This window comes from Synchiropus splendidus, chromosome 4 (assembly GCF_027744825.2).
Source record: "Synchiropus splendidus isolate RoL2022-P1 chromosome 4, RoL_Sspl_1.0, whole genome shotgun sequence".
NCBI lineage: Eukaryota > Metazoa > Chordata > Actinopteri > Syngnathiformes > Callionymidae > Synchiropus > Synchiropus splendidus.
This window is the reverse complement of record NC_071337.1, coordinates 27,223,963-27,242,319: the sequence shown is the minus strand read 5'-3', so window position 1 is coordinate 27,242,319 and position 18,357 is coordinate 27,223,963. Positions and strand designations below refer to the sequence as shown.

The 18,357-nt window shown below is 40.3% G+C and overlaps 1 protein-coding gene across 5 annotated transcripts in view; it reads left to right on the top strand.

The window, feature by feature from the left end:
- The first annotated feature begins 4,472 nt into the window (after positions 1 to 4,472).
- The window catches only part of ppp1r12a (protein phosphatase 1, regulatory subunit 12A), a 39,707-nt gene continuing 25,822 nt past the window's right edge, over positions 4,473 to 18,357 (top strand). For all 5 annotated transcript variants that reach the window (XM_053863106.1, XM_053863107.1, XM_053863109.1 and 2 more), the window contains exon 1: positions 4,473 to 4,811. In XM_053863106.1, coding sequence (XP_053719081.1) covers positions 4,575 to 4,811 — 237 coding nt within the window. In that variant the 5' untranslated portion in view covers positions 4,473 to 4,574. The remainder of the gene's footprint in view (positions 4,812 to 18,357) is intronic.

Below are 18,357 nucleotides of genomic sequence, written 5' to 3'. Positions count from 1 at the left end.
TCCAGGAGTTAACACAGGCTTTATCTCTGGGCTCACCTCCAGCTACATTACAATGGTTTGTCTCAATGGCTGAGACTGCGGCAGGTGTCACTTTATATCAATGATGACTTGCCTTGTGACTTGAGGGCTACAGTCCCCTCTGGGAACTGGATTGACGGCAAACAGTCATCTGAAATGACAGACTAATGAATGACAGATCGGTCTTCGAAGTCTCATGACACACACTGGCTCATCTTTCAGTGATTGGTGGTGTTGAAAAAGTCAGCGGCTCCTGTGCAAATGTTCAAATCCTGTTCACTTTTGGCTCATGCCTTTGTTTGTTAGCAGTGTGATTGAAATGCACCTCATTCATTACTATCTTTTACAGAGTGTTACGCTTTCAATTGCGACAGTTCAGTCAAATGAGTCACACTTCATTTGAGTCTGCCATTGTCAGAGAGAATTTTGTTTCAAATACATGAACAAGATGATCAACTATTTTGAGACATGATTAGGTGTGAGACACTAAACCTCAGAGAGCAATGACATTAACTTTCTCAGGTACAACACTTTAATTTATTTAGCTCCTGGCATACTAATAATTCCAAGAAATTATTTCTTTGATGGAAAATTATTGTTATTCATAATATAATTATTGTGAAAATTGTGGAAAATGCGATGTGCTGTTTAAGAGGTCAGAACAGTAAAGTAAACACTGGAAATCTGGATGCATAAGATGGATCATTATTAGTAAAACCACAGTTGAATGGTGGTGCTTTGGAAGTACACAAGTACACTCTGGTTTTGTGTGATGTTACAAACCAACACAAATATGCTATTTATTCAACGGTAAGTAGCTGCTATTTACTTCTGAACTTTTTTTTTCCTTTCCTGAAACTGCCTCTATCCATCTTTGCTTGATGAAACACATCTTGCACTTCAGATATGAACTCACTGTAGCGACAAAATAAAGTCATGCGTCACAACGTTAGTTACGCACTCTCATGTTTTTCTGCCTGCAAAACAGACGCAAGCACGCCAGTTTCCTCCAAACTGTGCTGATAAGTTTGCACACGAAGCCTCTTGCCAGCAATTTCCTGACACTGACACTGTTGATGTACTATCATTGCAGTGCCTCAGTCGAGCTGGAGTCATTTCCCATGACATTTCTCCTTTATAAACCTGCTGTATGTCTATTTCCTCTTGTTCTGCTCCGTTGTGGACACTTGATAACTAACCTAGACGGTACACACTGACAGTCATGCCGAGGGATAACAGTGACGTTGCATGATAACAGTTGTGTAAATGTTTGGGAAAACGAATAAACTGTATTTCTGGCTTTGTGTCAAGATTGTACTCAACTACACCAAACAGATTCTACTAAGATGAAAAAGTAGTTGTGAAAACAAGAATGGGATGAACAGGAACATCATAGTGATAAAAAATTGACTGTAGCGTGAAGAAAAGCCAAACATTCTGACTGGATGTTCCACTAAAACTGTCTACTGTCTAAAACTATCAACAGCGGCAGAAAAACGTTTTGGGACACCCTTAAATTTGAATCTCAAATGCTATCATGAAAAATCTTGAGCTTTGGTCTTTGAAAGGTTGTGGCAAAAACTAACAAAACTAAATTCTTGACAGTTTCTGAATGTCAGTTCTCAACAGTGTTGGTGTCAAAGTCAGCAAACAGTAAAAATTGTGTTCAAAGTTGAACAAAAAAATAAATAAACCATAACATCAAATTACACAAAATGCAATTCATCGGGGTTACACCACTGTAGAGTACATGAGGAATAAACCATGCACTACTTTGACAATTGTACAGGTTTAAATCTGAAACATCCATTAGACAACATTGTATTAAGGGCTATTAAGCGGTTTGGAGAGATAAAAAGAGCTTCACGCTCGCCTACCAAGCCTTAATGCAGAGATGAGCTGGACCACCCTGGAACTTAAGTCCACAAGACATTCCTGGCACCTCAGGTGTTACCATCAAATCGCTGCAGGTACTTTGTGGCGAGACGACTTTTATTTTCCTTCAGTGAGACATTGTTTCCATCAGATGGAAGCTGAGCATGGTACAAAAGCCATACATGGAAGAGTTCATTTCTGTCATCACAGCCCAGTGTGGAATTTAAGGCAAATTCAGAAGAAAATGTAAGTTTATTTTACTGCCATGCTATCAGGAAGCCTTGAAGTTCAATAGACTGTGCTGTTGTTTTGTAGTGTAAAATGTCAAAAAGGGGCAAGCATAAAGGGTTGTACCAATTTCATTTTTGCATTCATGCATTTCAACATTTTTTTTTGAGAAATACATTTGATATTGATTTTATTCAATATTTGTAATATGTAAATGTACTATGTTGATCAACTCTTGGGGACTGATGGCCATAGCCCAAGTTAAGAGGTTCACAGAGAGACGTAATGTTCAAGTTGAGTCCCAGAGCCTCCCCCTGGCTTACCATGCAAAGTAGTCGCTGATATACTTCAAAACCCCATAGTTGTTGATGGTGCGTGTCTGCTGCATTGCATCATATTTTGCTGCACCATTGTGACAAACATCCAGCTGATCACAAAGTCTCACAATTTTATGGGAAACCATTCAAGGCAAATCATGATGATGCAGTCAGGTTGCTGTTTCTACAGGATCGGTAGAGCCAGATGGAGAGTCGTCCACAGGGGTGTCAGGGATCTCCCAACTGCAGCCCCAAAATGGCGGCAGACCAGAATGCCCCCACAATCCAGTTACTGTGGGACTAATAAAGGCCGTCTAATTGAATCCTGGTTTCAGCAGCTGGAAGCTGGAATGGCTTTTACTCTTTTAATTTTCTTCTCAGAAACATATTTCAGTGTTTAGTAAGTTAGGCAATTTAGTTTACTGCCTTCTTAATATGAATGGAACAGCAAATTACTTTTGCGATTAGAAATTATCTCTTAAAGTCCAGGTTAATGAAGTATTTTCTGTGGTCAGTGTTCATAGAATGATCAAGTAGTAATGCTACATTAAAGCCCACAAACACTGACGGAACGTTTATCTATACTTGAGGACTTATTGGAACTCAATTGGCAGCACAAACACACAGACACACACACACACATACACACACACACACACACACACACACACACACCCAGGTCTGTTATGATAGAAGGTTTGAATCATCCAAATGTGCCGTAAGATATAAAATCTAATAAAAGCAGGCACAGGAGAATGAGCCCTGTCATGCCGTAGCCCTGCAGGCTAAATGGACGATCAAATAGAAATGTAGGGGTGTGGTTAAGAGAATTTATTAAATTCAGTAGCAGGATGATGTTACTATTCATAAATAAATGCTCCTAAGGCTTCTTCCCTGTGGAGTTGAATATTTCCTTGGTTATTTAAATTTATATCTAGCTTTGCTCATCATGTCATGACAGTGCTGTCGGTCCGAGGATTACATTGATGTATACCTGGGTAGCCTCAGGGTATTGGAATACAAGAAAACTGACATTAATATTGCAAGATTCAGATTAAAGAGGGAATCACTGTCTGTGTCTGATAGAAGTTTAGGATGGTAAGAATAACCACATGCACATCAACGATAATGACAAACTATAATGAATTGATTTAACTTTTGCTGGATTTCAGATGCAGCGTCTTGCGAATCAAGGTGACTAAACTAGCAAATTGACAGTAGCTTTGAGAACATCCAGATGAAATAGTGCAAATACCCGGTCACATATGCAACTGTGCTGGCCTCCAATACTTGCCATTCAGTTCCATGTTATGTAATATATCCACAGGCTCTAGTCTTATTTGGTGTACACACTCTATGAGGGATTACTGAACTCACTCTCCCCTCATAATCTCCTGCAGATGACGTTATGCTTCGGTGTGTGAGTCTCGCGAGATGAGCGTCAGCAATCCAGCTCATTGGGAGAAGTACATTTAAAAGCAGTTTTAGCACAGTGAGAGATCTGTGATTTTGAGATGTGTGGTTTTATCTTATCAAAAATATTTCTCAGCCATTCTTTGATTGTGTTCAGAAGAAAGGTTGTTTGTGTTTATCCCATTGTTGCCATTGTCATTGCCGTTGTAGCAGAGTTTCTTCTAATCTGATGCAATTCAAAACCATTGTTTTGGTTATCTGGATTATGAATAATAACAAACACTAGGTTCTAAATGATCTGTAAGATCAATCTTGAGTTAGAGGGATGAAAACATGTTTATAATCTTGAATTTATATATATATATATATATATATATATATATATATATATATATATATATATATATATATATATATATATATATATATATATATATATATGTATCCAGGGTTGGTGTTGGTTCTGTGTTAACTCTCTAATTACTCATTATTTGATGATAAGATGTAAATATAGTTTTTAACAAAAAATCGGGAGCCCTCGTTTCAGACAAAGAATCTCGGTGTTTGCGAACTCTCGCGAGATGCCATTTTCTCTCGCACCGCGCTCCCCTCCTCCTCGCCAGCCCTCCCTTCCCACGCCCCAGTGCGCTGCTGCGGGGATAGTGGCTCTATAAAGTATATCCTCCCTCGGAGAGAGATAAGACGCCCGAGAACAGGAGGGGGATGAAGATGGCGGACGCCAAGCAGAAGAGGAACGAGCAATTAAAGCGATGGCTCGGCTCGGAGACGGACATGGAGCCGCCTATTCTGAAGAAGAAGAAGACGAAGGTGAAGTTCGATGATGGCGCAGTGTTTCTGGCCGCCTGTTCCAGCGGCGATACTGAGGAGGTGCTCCGAATGCTTGGCCGCGGCGCTGACATCAACTACGCCAATGTTGACGGTCTCACCGCCCTCCACCAGGTTTGTTTCACTCCGTTCCTGATCGATGTGTCCGTCACCTAGCACGGTTGAGCTTCTGCAGACCCCAGATACGCGAGTGTTGCCAGTTGCTCTTGTAACACCTGTCAAGTTAGTGGAAGTTGTTGTTTACTTGCCTAGCGTTCTTCCAAACTTCCACACGATTCGATGTCGCTGGGCGCCGAGGTTTAAATCCAAGGGCTTGGTTGACAACTTTTAGAACTTGGGTCCCAAACAAGAAGTAAATCTAGCATATTACATTTGCGCAATGTGGTTGTTCTGCTCAATAAATTCGTCTGTTCTCTCTCTGTGGGTGCAGTCTAGTTGCTGCAATGCTGCAGTTTGACATTTTCCATTGGATAACAACATAGAACCAAGTTTGTCTTCAACGCGTTTTGTTGGTGTTATTTAATACAAACATTGCTCTCTTACGATCCTGTTAGCGCAGCATATCAATTCATTGCTATAAAACAAAAAAAATATTGCGACTTATCATCGCATAGTAATCAGCGGTCTAAATCTGGTGACAGATTCTCTGATAGCTGCTCTTATATTGGGTTGGTGCCTTAGTGATGTTCACCGTGGCACTTATGACTTTGCACCAGGAATAAAGAGAGCATGACCTGCAAAGGTAGATTCATTTCCTTACAAGCTCCCCGCCCTTGCCCTGACAATGCCGTTTACATATACGTCTGCATTGTATTCTTTCGCAGGCCAATGTTTTCATCCGATGTTAAACGTTCCTTGACTTCCAATGCAATTTCCTCACCAGTGGGTGCAGTCTATTTGCTGTAATGCTAAAGCGGTGTGTCACTGCAATGAATCATAGCCGCCGGTTGTTGTTCGGTCGTGTCGCATCCCGAATTTTAGTCATGAATTCCAGTCATCGCCGTATTGCAACTGAATTGTTGTCATTTGAATGCTACTTTGTTTTGGTAATGAAACCACCAACAGCTCAGAAGCTAATCGCTCGAGCTAACCGTAGTTAAGTTCGAATGTTACGTACAACAACACCGTTAGTCTCAAAATTAGCTTTTTTTGTTTTAGATTTACTTGCAATATTACGACCCGTTTCAACAAAACGGTCAATTTACATGTCGTTCACAGAGTGACGTGAAGGTTAGCCTTAGCATGCTAAGCTACTCGGAGCTCAGCTAAGGGTAAATCGACTTTCCACGAGCTGGTTGAATGACCGTCATATGTATCAATTGGTCAAAACCTCGTCGTTCTCAGAACAATAACAAGGGAGACGTGATAATGTGTAAATCGACATGGACATATGTGATCACAGACAGGCTAAGAGCTAGTCTTCGAGGCTCTGCACGTCCCCAACTTAGTGCAAATGGCAGCTCGCTTTCACCGTCGGCCACTGCTTTATGCCGAGTTTATACGGCTTCTGACTATATTTAGCCACAAAAGCTTTGTGTACGGTTCTTATGCTACGACTACATTTTGTTCTGTCGTCGTCCAGGTCGGTGTTCGAGTCGCACTTTCACTCGGTGTCCCATGCTAGTGATTATTAGAACAGAAAATAGTGAATCAAAATAATATACTCAGATATAAATGGATTATGTGTTCCTTGAGTGTTATGCTGGCACTTACCTGGTTAGTTTTGTCAATAATGCACAGTCATTGCACTGAAAGCTGATTTAAAGTTTTATATGGAAGCCGTCTTTTTTATTTTGCATGTGTTCCTCTTGTAGTTTTAATGAATGAATAGTGTCAAATGACTGTGCTGGTTAATGTGTCTTCTTCAGCAGCGCTGCTGACCTATGACATAGTTATAAATACTACGGCTGCAACTAAGGATTTTTTTTATTTTCATAGTCGATTAGTCTTAGACTACCTTAACTATTAGACGACTGCATCGACATACGACATGTACAGGTTGACGAAAACGGCCACGTATCATAGTCCTGTAAATTGAATAGTAAATAAGATTGTAAATAGTTGTAAACACTTGTATAGTGTTAAATGTTGTTTTGAAACTTTAGAAATAACTTGTAATTACTCCAAGTGTCGCGTGAAAGATGTGTGTCCTTTGATTTGACTCGCTGACTCATTAATTTGTTGCAGATTTTATTTTATTTTATTTTTTTATTATTATTATTATTATTTTTTATTATTGATCTTAGTCCACTGTGTTGGCTAGTTGTTGCAGCCCTAATGAATAGTGCTTGCACAAGTCCACCTACCTGTCTTTTAGTCAGTGATGCTTGTGTGTGACTCTTGTTCCCTTGGACTGCATTGGCTCACTTTTTCTATATGAATGTGGTGAGCGTATGAATCATAGGCCTTCTGTGATGACTGATGATATATTGGATTACTTTTGAAGACATGTTCTGAATTTGTACTCACTGCCCTATCCCCCTTATGTGAAATTTCTGAGCATTTGGTAATGTAATCCTTTATGTTGAGAGCTTCTGATATTTACAGATATGCATACATGACTGGTCTCATTGTATTAATTTGGAGTGTAAGTGGCTCCATGCTGAATAAAAGAGGATTTTAGATGCTTTTGGCTAAACTCGTCCCGAAGGGTAGCATTTCAAGTCTCCCTACCCTGTGCATTCCACGCATGACAGTCGTTGGAAACCATGGCAAGCAGAGAGTAGGGCCGACATTCCTCAGCTGTCACCTACACCCCTCCCTTCCAGTCGTTCTCTGTGGCCTGCTGGTCCCCACACCATGCCAAAGCCCAGCTGACTGTTGCCCACTGAGCTCCATCAAGTCAATTACAGGTTGCAATGGTTTACTGCATCGCTCAATAATTATACCCATGGACCTACAGTCTGAACTCTCTCTGAAGTGTTGAAGGCCTTCACTGATTCTCAAGGACCAAGGTGACAGGGGGCTTCACATTTTTGACCTGAGCGTTACAATGTCTTGGCTCTGATGACACTACATTCCCTCACTACCTCTTAAAGGTCTATTAACATTGTCATGAAGAATCTCCATGACAACGCTCCGGCAAAGTTGCTAGTCACTTGTTTTAGTGGATTTGCATGTTCAGAGTGGGAGTTGCATAACAGACTCGACAGAGAAAGTCTTTGGCAGCACACTGCAGTTCAAAATGAGAATCAGCTTCACGAGTGTTGCCATGGAACAATTGAAGCATTTGGTGGAGGACAACAAGCTGGCTACATTTCTCTCCATCTCAACCAGCATCATTCATATTAGCACATTACATAATTGTGGCGCATCTCACTAAAGCCCTCCACACTGAGATTCTCAGCTGTGCTTGTTGGCCGCAGACCTCAACGATTGAAATGCTGTCGACGTGTCCCTATCATTTTGATGAAGGCTTCACATTAGCGTCTCTCACCTCAAGTTTTACTGGGTCTGTGCTTGAGGGAGAAATCCCTCAATTTAATGTGGAGAGGCCCCTTCACGCAGACAGGCAAAACAAATGTGACTCACATTTCATTACATAGTTCCTCCAGTTGCTTTGTCTTGTTTTGTTCAGCTGTTAGGAACTGTTCACAGAGATACTTGTTTTTTATAATAGTGTTCAATTGCAAGTATTAGTTCTTCATCAAATAGTGCATCAGTTGTGGAACACATCTCTCTGAAACTCAGTGTTCTTCCATTACCCTTGGTTCCAGAATCCTCACCCACAGCAACTCTGGATCCCAGTAAGGGAGAGCTCCGCGGCGGTCTTCCTTGCATATAACATTCTTGCGTGTTTATCTGCCGTACAGATAAAGACTAACCATGTATGTAAGTACATGGATCAGCTAGTAGTACTGCATTTTGTTGGACATGTACTGTATCTTCTATCTAGTTTGGTTCAGAAGTGCTGTGCGTTACGCAAAGCCTTTCCATAGACCTCTTGTCGGAACAGGATCAGAGACTTCTTCTTGTGTGAGTGGATGCACCACCATGCTTAGAAGCTGTGTGTTTCTTTGTCTAGTCTATGGCTGATCTACTATAAGAGTGAATTTTAATGACTGAGGAATATTGACTTCAACATCTAGAGAGTCACTCCATCTTTGATTCTTGTATTGTCTGTTTATTACATAGTCATTTATAAACCTTACAGTTGCAATGACCAGTCATGCATGGCTAACATCTTGCAGAATACATGCCACTTAATAATTCATGGATTGGAATTAAGACAATCTAGATTTTATTGTTCTTTGTTTTGCTTGGATCTTTTGTTGCTGGTAATCTTTCACAACAAGAACAATTGCAGCTTTGCATGTCATTTTTTTGTATCTGACACAACTCGAACTAATTTCACATTTCAGTTTGTTACACCGCATCGTGACTGTAAGCGGCAATATGACGGCCGTTTCCTGTCTTGTAGTTGGCAATTGAGTCTTGATGAACACATGCTATGCCATGTTCCAGTTAGGACTGAGTCATTGAATGATAATTTTAGATCTGAAGCTCTGAAACATGTGCGTTTTACCTGTGTGTAATTGGCAGGTCTATCCCCGTCAAGCTGGCCCTGCTCAGTTTCATTCATCCTCACCGCCAAACCCATAATCAACTTCAGGAAGTCCCACTAGTGTTTCAGCGTCAGTGTTTTGCAACATGCCAGGTCCTTGACTGATGAGGACATGTCATGGGATTTTTTTCTTTTTTTTGTGCACTTGGTCAGAAATGTTTATAAGCAATGCTTTTTTTCTATTTATTTTAATTACTAAATTATGACTTCGCCTTTGTTATTAGGTAAATATAATCTGATTCGTTTAAGAAAGGTGTTAAAGCAGTATTTATTTGCATTATAGTTCTTGTTCATTAAAATTTGTCAGCGACAAGTAACAGGAACCTGATTACAGGAGCTGAATGGTTTGTCAGGGTTGCTTGGGTGATATTGGAATAACTTGTGCTCACCTTCTGAACTTTTACATTTTGATTTATTTTTATTATCATTTATTTCTCTTAATCACAACTGGAAAGGCACGGTTTGAAACATGCTAAAGGCAACTGGAACAACCTGGATTTGTTGAAGGTATTTGAGATGAGTGTCGCTGCAGGTTGGAACTGGTTCACCTGGGGTCGTATTAAGAATTCCACAGCAGAGCAAACCTGCTGTTTGTGTCATGCTAACATCAAAACTTTGGGTACACCGTTGACCGCGCAATGACTTGCATTTGCTTTTCCATTAACTCTATCTATCTATCTATACTCTATCTACTATCATGTATATGGCAAACATAGTGTGTACAGCATTGAGTTGTAGAATATCAATATTTAAAAATGTTTTTTTTTGTGTCAGTGGTTTTATTGCTTAAATTGATACTGATTTATTCTGATGCGTCTTTTACCTGGTTATTGTTATGTTAGATGGTTTACTAAAAAGAAGCCCCATACATTTGCTCTGCCCCCACCTTTGTGAGCCACACATAGTACTGAACTGCTGCGAAATGTTTGTGGGATGACCTCAGCTCTTTTTTCCCCACCCCATGGCACGTAGTGTCTGTCTTCTACTTAAGCCGGGTTCTTCTTGAAGCCATCCCGTTGTTGGCTTGGCGGCAGTCACATGCCTCATGCTGAGTGTTTTTAACTTTTTTAACTCGATCACCTGAAAATGGACGTTAATTCCTCTTGATCTTACAGAGCCAGTACAGTTGACTCATGCAGATGATCACCGAATATATACCTGCAAATTAAATAACAGTTAGTGATTGCCTTGTCGTGTTGGTTTGTCCAAAGCACAGTTGGTGATCATTTCTACAGTTTTATCCAAATAAATATCACCCATACTTTGAGAAGCTAAAATACATTTTGGGTTAATACTGACTCACAACACACAGGAATTTTCTGTTTTTATTCCAGGGTTTGCCGGCAGACTTCAAACCTCTAACTCTACTGTGCATATCATACACCCATCATTGGAAGGGCGTATTTTAAAACCTAGCAAAAATAGAAGTAGGAATTGAAAACAATGCATACAGACAAATTACAAATTACAAATACATGCAATGTAGAACACTATTGCACTTAGAAAAAAAATGGTTGTGATGTTGATTGTTGAGCAAGTGGAAATACTATAAATGAATGTTTACAGGAGGTCAATATTACTTTTTCTTGTATCTCTTGAGTGCTTAACTGAACTGGAATTCGAAGTCTTGGCCAGTGGCCTTTGATCAGAATATAATATTGCAATTCATTTGTGGTTTGTATTGTTTGATGTGGGGTGGCACAGTGAAGCGATGGGTAGCACCGGTGTCTCTCAGCAAGAAGGTTCTGGGATTGAATCCAGCTCTGGACCTTTCTGGGTTTCCATGTGTCTGCAGTGGTTTTCTCCGGGTACTCCGGTTTCCGCCTACAGCCCAAAGACATGCTCACTAGGTTACTTGCACTCTCAAATTCCCCCTATGTGTTTATGAATGGTGTGTGTGCTCTGTGATGGACTGGGGACCTGTCCTGGGTGCATTCCTGCCCCTTGCTCCAGCAATTCCCGCAAGCCTGGTGGCTAACTGAATATTTTTATATGTATTGTTTGTTGTGCACTGTTAATACAAACAACGTTTTGCCCTGTCAAAAACAACCGCCACAGTGGAATCTGACTGTAATTCATACTATGAGGATGTCAAATGAAGTCCTTGAAGACAGTGTGCCTGACTGAAATTCAATTTGTGTTATAGAGCATAAATGTCAGGTCACTGAATCCATTTAAATTAAGCTAATTGAGTGTTGCATGAATAATGAATGAATATGAACTTGTTGTTGAATTAATTTACATAGATCTGGTAAAATTAAGATGCTCTAGCCCTGAGGCTTTCATTTGCTTTATATATGTGTCTTTCATTTGCTTTATATATGTGTCTGCGTTTTATTTAACTGATTAATTTATTCATCATACTTGCGCGTATTAAATCTCTAATAACGTTTTTTCCATTTTTTTTCTCTCCAAATTAATTCAGACTCCAGTCTGTTTCGGAAATGGGACTGATTGAGAGTTATGTGTGTCGCTATGATGCAATGTATCTACAGACACAATATATAAATTGGCATATTTACAATTCACATTAATCTATGATCTTTATGAAGTTACCTGCATATTTGGCCATTTATTTTGTGGCAGATGCTATCTGTCCTACCATTACTGAGGAGGTAGTGGTATGGGGGATCAGGGTGTTGGAGATTTCTGGCCAAAGAGGAACAGGAAGTGCCTGTTTATTTTTCTCATTTCCTCTGCGAGGCTCCAGTAGTAAGCCTCTTTCTTCCACTCCCCAGCCTTTATCACTGAACACACACTAATGTGTGTCTGTCATTCCTACACATGCTGGTCCTGAATTTTATTGTGACCTCAACTGCATTGACTTCCAATCTTCAGTTAATACTTTGCTACTGAGATCAGATTTTTTTGTTTTTAAATTACCTTCACGCAGGCTTGGCAAACCAGCAGTATGTGTGAATGTTTGTTTTGCTGCCTGGACTTAGTTGCTGATTAGTGTTAGCTTTTTAAAGGTAATGTTGTGAGAGAGACTGGTCAAGGTTGCTTAAACAATACAGGGATATGTTCACCAAGCTGGCAAAAAAGAAGAGATATTTGTACAATTAAAATACATTCCTAGACGGAGCATCTAACATTGTATGTGCACAGCATAGAGTGATTTAAGACAGTCGCGTGTGTCACTGGGGTGTGCCCACTCTTTAGCCATATTAAGAAAGTCAACTTTATCCGCTGAAGTAAAATTAACTGTCAAACGCATAGCACATCTTTGGAACAGACTCTTGCTGAGAGCCCAGATGCCGTGCTGGTTTATCTACTTGAATGTGCTTTAGTTTTTTGCAACATTTGTTGGGAGGCCTAATATAAATGAAAACATGTGTTGTGCTTTTTTGAAAAGCAATGGCTACTGGAATTATATAAAATAGTGACTTAGTATCAGGCGTTGAATGTTATTTTGCTTTGGCCAAAAATGTTCATTTTGGTGCATGATGTTGTAATATGAAGATATTTTTTTCACAGGCTTGTGGACTCCTCACTTGGTCTCTGCGGGCTACCTGGTGCATTTGGGCACTGTATGCGTGAAGAAACACCATACCGAGGGCTGCAGAGTGGAGAAATAAGCTTATCTTTTCAGTCCATGTTTATTGCATTATATATAAAGAATTGATGCACCCATCACAGTTTTCTGCCGGATCTCCAATTTTTGAGAAGCCAGCCTGATGCATACTTATTTAAAAAAAAATGTTTTCCATTTACACTTCATCTTCAATGTTTGAACGTAACATTATCTGTAAATATAGCAATATTTTGCTTTTCCATTTGCGAAATTGTAAATAAAATAACTCAAATGTGGTGCAAATGTTTCTCACAGGTTGGGGATGAGTCTGGCTTTGCATTTTATTTCTGTGCCCAAGCGCTGCATTAACCAAAAAAGGTTTGTCTTCTAAAACCATGAACGCTATGAGTTTCATTGCTGTAGCTTTGCACAGACCATGGCAGTGGTCTAGCAATTGCATTGGCTTTATCGACCTCAAACGCTGCCTGGAGAGCAGTTGTGAGTTCAAAGTGTCAAATGAGATTTGCTGTGTTGATCTTCTTATATTTTTTTTGTCAGTGTTACGTCAATTCATGTTGGACCCAGCTTTTTGTTTTATTTCCTTTGTTAAATCTTAAAAACATCTGTTTCTACACCCACATTGTCCAATCAGAGTTGGCTGCACCACAAGAAGTAAACACTGAAGTGTCAGCAAGTCTCAGGAATAAGTGACGGCAGGTCTAATAACATTATTTGCGATCGAGAAGGTGTTTGTGTTACTGGACTCTGTCGACGTCTGCAGGGAATACATAACAGAGCTGCCACTCTCGATGTCTGTGATCTGTAGATGTGTAGATTTGTCTTCAACCACCGTCTCTCAGATCATTTTGATCGTTGGTGTGATTTGTTGGTTTAAAGACACAACATTCATCACGATCACTTAGCGTGGTTGCTACACAGGCCGATGATCTAAAGCACGACTCTTTTGCATGAATGTTCAACAGTGGCATTAAAATTTAAAACCTGATGGGATTGTGGTTCAGATTTTGTGCCAGATTTCCCTTTTGATAATCAGTGCATCAAGCATTATTCAACTTGACACCGACAACATAAGCTGTGTAGTGAGGTAGTATTTGCACATGCTATACATCTCTGTATAATATATCATTCTTGCGATGCGAACAAGACGGTCTCCTCTGAATATTGATTTCTGAAACTTGTGACTTTACTGTAATCCAGAAGCAATCTGTTGATGGAACCGCTCCTACTGTATTGACTATGATGATGGCAATGATGCGCTGATTCTGGGCCTGTTAAGTTGATCGGCCAACATTATGGCTGCGTAGACTCCGATATACTGTGCTGAAATGCTCCCCTGCTACCTGTCAGCCCTTTGTTCTAACTTGATTGGTGGTTTACCCAGAATGACTTAAGGGCTGATGGTGCCACCCCTTATCAAGAAGATGACATTACTCAATGTTTTTGGTTGTCTGTCAACGGCACGTAAACCGGGACATCGCACTGCAATCATACTCGATGGCGTAATCGAGGTATTGCTTTAATCGGGCTAGTCTTTGCATGTAATCGTGGTCATTGAAGTAGCTGCGATTTAGTTACTCATCAGATGAACTTTATATAAGGCTTCTCTTGTATGTAATTTTGTCAGTGCCCTTTGCATATAGATATCTGAAACTCTCATGAGGAAGCTGAATTTTAAAGTGTTTTGGCTATAGGAAGATGAAGAGAAGCTATTCCAGTCTTGCCGGCATTTCCACACCCCCTCTTCCTCAGTCCTGGTACACTTTTTCCATGGGAATCCCAGGGCCTTATATGGTCGTCCTTGGTTGCAGGAGCAGCTTAAGAGAAGGCAGTGTGTATGTGTGTATCTGTGCTCACTTATGTAGTCTGGTTACAGCTCCCAACAGAGCTCATCTAGTGGAGAGACCCAGCTGGTCGCCCTGCAGCACTCCAACCCTCCCCCTTACCGTACCCTCTGGCCTCCTGAACTCTGCCAATAGCACAGAAGCTGGAAGCTCATTGTCTCAAATCTAAACATACTAATTTATATAGGCAATACTGAGAAAATTAACAGCCTTTCTCTGTGCTAATGGATGTAATGTAATCACATTGTTGTGTAATTTAATACCTGTCCTGTCATCTGCACACATGCAAAGGCAAACCCATCACACACTCACTACGTACATGCAGATAGGCGGCGAGAAGAAGGAATTCCTTTTGTGGAAGTGGTTGCGCGCCTGTGAGCTGATGACGTTGACCGCTAGGAGTGGCCAGAGCACTGATGCCTGAAGCCCCCAGGATAGGAGTATTACTTATCTGGGAATTTCTCTGCTGGTATGCCCACAGCGGGCCGGCTTGATTCCTGGTGTAGAGGGTTGAAAGAGAAGTTGTAGTACTAAGAAGCCCAGGTGAAGCAGGTTTTAATAGTCTGAAAGAGCTGTTGTTGCCTCTATTTTGCAAAATTGGCCTTGATTTCCAAGCAGGGAATTGTATTTTGACTGGTTGCATTCCTTTTTGTTTAAACCATTTGTGTTTTATGTTATTTATTATGTACTTTTTAAAATGGATTATTGAGGATTACTGAAAATGCTCCAAGTGTTAGATATAATATAATTGTTGGCCCACGTAGAAAAGTGCAAAAAATTTGCTACTGACATTTTTACTTGTAAATTAGGTCTAAAGTGTGCTCAAGAATAACCTGGTGGCTTTGTATGGTGTCAATTTCTGTGGATGTAGTTGCGGTGAAACCTCTTATGGGAAATCTAAAACGTCAGTCTTTGCTTTGCTCCATGCAGTTCTCCAGAAAACTGATGGTAGTTAACATTTTAGGCGCCATTTACGCCTCTGATAAATATCAAATGACTTTAACGGACATCTTTGATGTAAGTAAAATATTATGTCATTTCATTCCCACATCATGTCGAAGTGTGTTGGATGCATGCTAAAAATGTGTTGTTTTCTATGCCTTTAATTCCATGCTTGGAAATCATAGCAACGCAGTACACAGATAAACAGCAAACAGCTATTCCTTCGAACTGCTGTAGTAAGCATGGCAGTCCGCCGTCGCAGCAGTAAAACATAGGAAGGCAGCTCAAGTTCTCCTTGGGAGGGTGCCACTTGAGGAAGTTAAAGAAGGGAGTTGGGATTGAAGTGCCCCCTTGATGTTGAGTGCTGCTAAATACAGCTCTGTACAATTGGTAGCAAGGGCTTTTTGTGAACTTAGTAGCTCTGACCACATGGATGGTACCATTCTAGGAGTCTGCTGTGATTTGGACTTGTGACAACATCACTGAATACATAGGCTGTTAACAGAAATTGGATCATCAGGAGTCAACACAGTGCTGCAACTGTTTCAGTACTTGCGGCTCTCATAATTGTGTTGCTTAAGTAACTAATTTTGTATGTGGCGATGTCATATTATTTTTGCCGACTGAGGACAGGTACTGACATTTGAGAACTCTTTCAGTACAGATACGTGTCATTAGTTGTATCATAACTGTTTTGATTCTAATTTTTGTTATTGTTTGGAGTGAGCTCGCAGAGCAGTGGTCGGAGAGTTCAGCATTTAGCAGAATGCACCCAGAGCAAAAACTCACTTACTTCAATACTGGGATGTGTGGTATTTATGTGTCAGTTGGAACCCAAAGTACACATATAGTGGAGCGAGAGGCATTGCAGCTGGTCAACTAACAAGGCATTGGAGGTTTTCGTTTGTCAAACACAGTGTGTGTCCTTAAAATAGTCAAATATCTCCGATGTTGATCTTCAGACATCCGATATCAATTGTCAGTTGGGAAAGAGATGTCTTTATGCTCCAAGATCGAGTATATGATGTTTTGCTGATCAAATGAGGCAGCGTCTTGTATCCATTAACTTCCTACACATGTTTTGACATGTTTTTATGTCTTCACATTGATTTAATAAATGTCAAATGCCCATGTGAAACCTTCCGAGTTTTTGTTTTGTTCTCAGGACAATGTTTATACTGTTGTCAAGATTTTATGTTTTCCTGACTTCCTTGACGCTGACCTCTAGTTGCACAATCCACAATCATGGTGAAAAAAAACAAACAGCTAATTGAGATCTGGTATCGGATCGGAGGAATATCGATATTGGCAGATATCCAAATTCAGGTATTGGGATTTTATTGGAAGTCCAAAAATGTGGATTGGAGCATGACTAGTATTTTTAGAATCATTTCTCTGGGAGCAGCTGGAGTATCGAGCTAGATCTCTGCCACTGACTTGAGCGTACGGTGTTTTGGTTGTTGTACACTCGAGACATGTTTTCTGGGCTCACAACCATCCCGTTGCTCGCTCAACGACGCGCACACAACCTTGAGATGCACACTTTGTAAAGTTCCACTTGCTCTTTTACAGTAAAATGCGAATAATTGCCACAATGTTTTCTTGACATTGTCCCAGATCCGGGAAATCGGCTGATTTCCTGCCTGAACGATGCAAAGCTCTGTAAAACAACGATTTGCTTCAAAGCAGTGACGACCATACATACCTGCGACCACCCTCATAGCTTTTCTTATTAATAGAACTCCTGAATCACTTTTCCCTCTTTGGGATTGATATAGTAAATCTGTCTACCTTTCAATACAAGACTATGTCATGAAACCATGTATGAGTGCTGTCATTTCATCTGAAACATATGGTTTATTTACGCAGTCAAAAATAAGCTTTGTCTTTAAACATATCAAGAATGTTGGTAAGCTTGACTTGAACATTGCCAGATTGAAAGTTAACATCATTGCTTTAGTAGTGTTCTTGTCAGGTGTTTTTAAATGTCAACAACAAAATTATTCAAGCGTTTAATTAGACATAACAGGAACCTGACGACTCTAGTTCTACCCTGTCAGTGAACATTCAATACCCTCAGGTGCGATGTCCCTCCTTGTCAGTGTCATTAAATGTGACATGAAGTGTTAATTCTACCTCAATACATTTTCGAGCTCCAAGTTTTATGTGGCTTGTTCGATATGGTACTATTCACACCATACATCATGCCATTCAATATTGCAATACTTGATAGCCTCTTTATAAAATGTCTTAAGTCTCACCACAACCGGCTTGCAGATGTTAACGTGGATCCGCCGCCAGATTTTCTGTTGCTCATATATCAACTTCCCAGAAGGCTCTGGTTCCATTAGAGTGAACCTTTTATTAGAAATGACATCAAGGACTAATGCTGCAGTGCTTCCTGGCACACGGTCGGGATACTTCAGGAACGTTTAAAAGCATTTGTCCGGGCAACAAGAGTGGCTGCATCTGTCCATAACCTTTACTATCAGTAGATACTGGGATTGTGGAAAGGCTCTGATAACAGTAATCCACCTTCACACATTACCACTGTAAAAGTACATTCTATCCTATTTGCCACGTTTTATTTTTGGTGCCATCTGTCTGGTACATTCATGCTTTGCAAAGCCTCTGGCTGAAACACTGGCTGAACAGGTTTAAAATGACAACATGAATAGTTCAGGATAGTCGACTTTTCTTCTGCAGAGTGAACACTGCATCGCACCTCTGCTAGGAAGGGCTTATTTTCATCCATCCTCTGAGAGCAATGCATTTTAA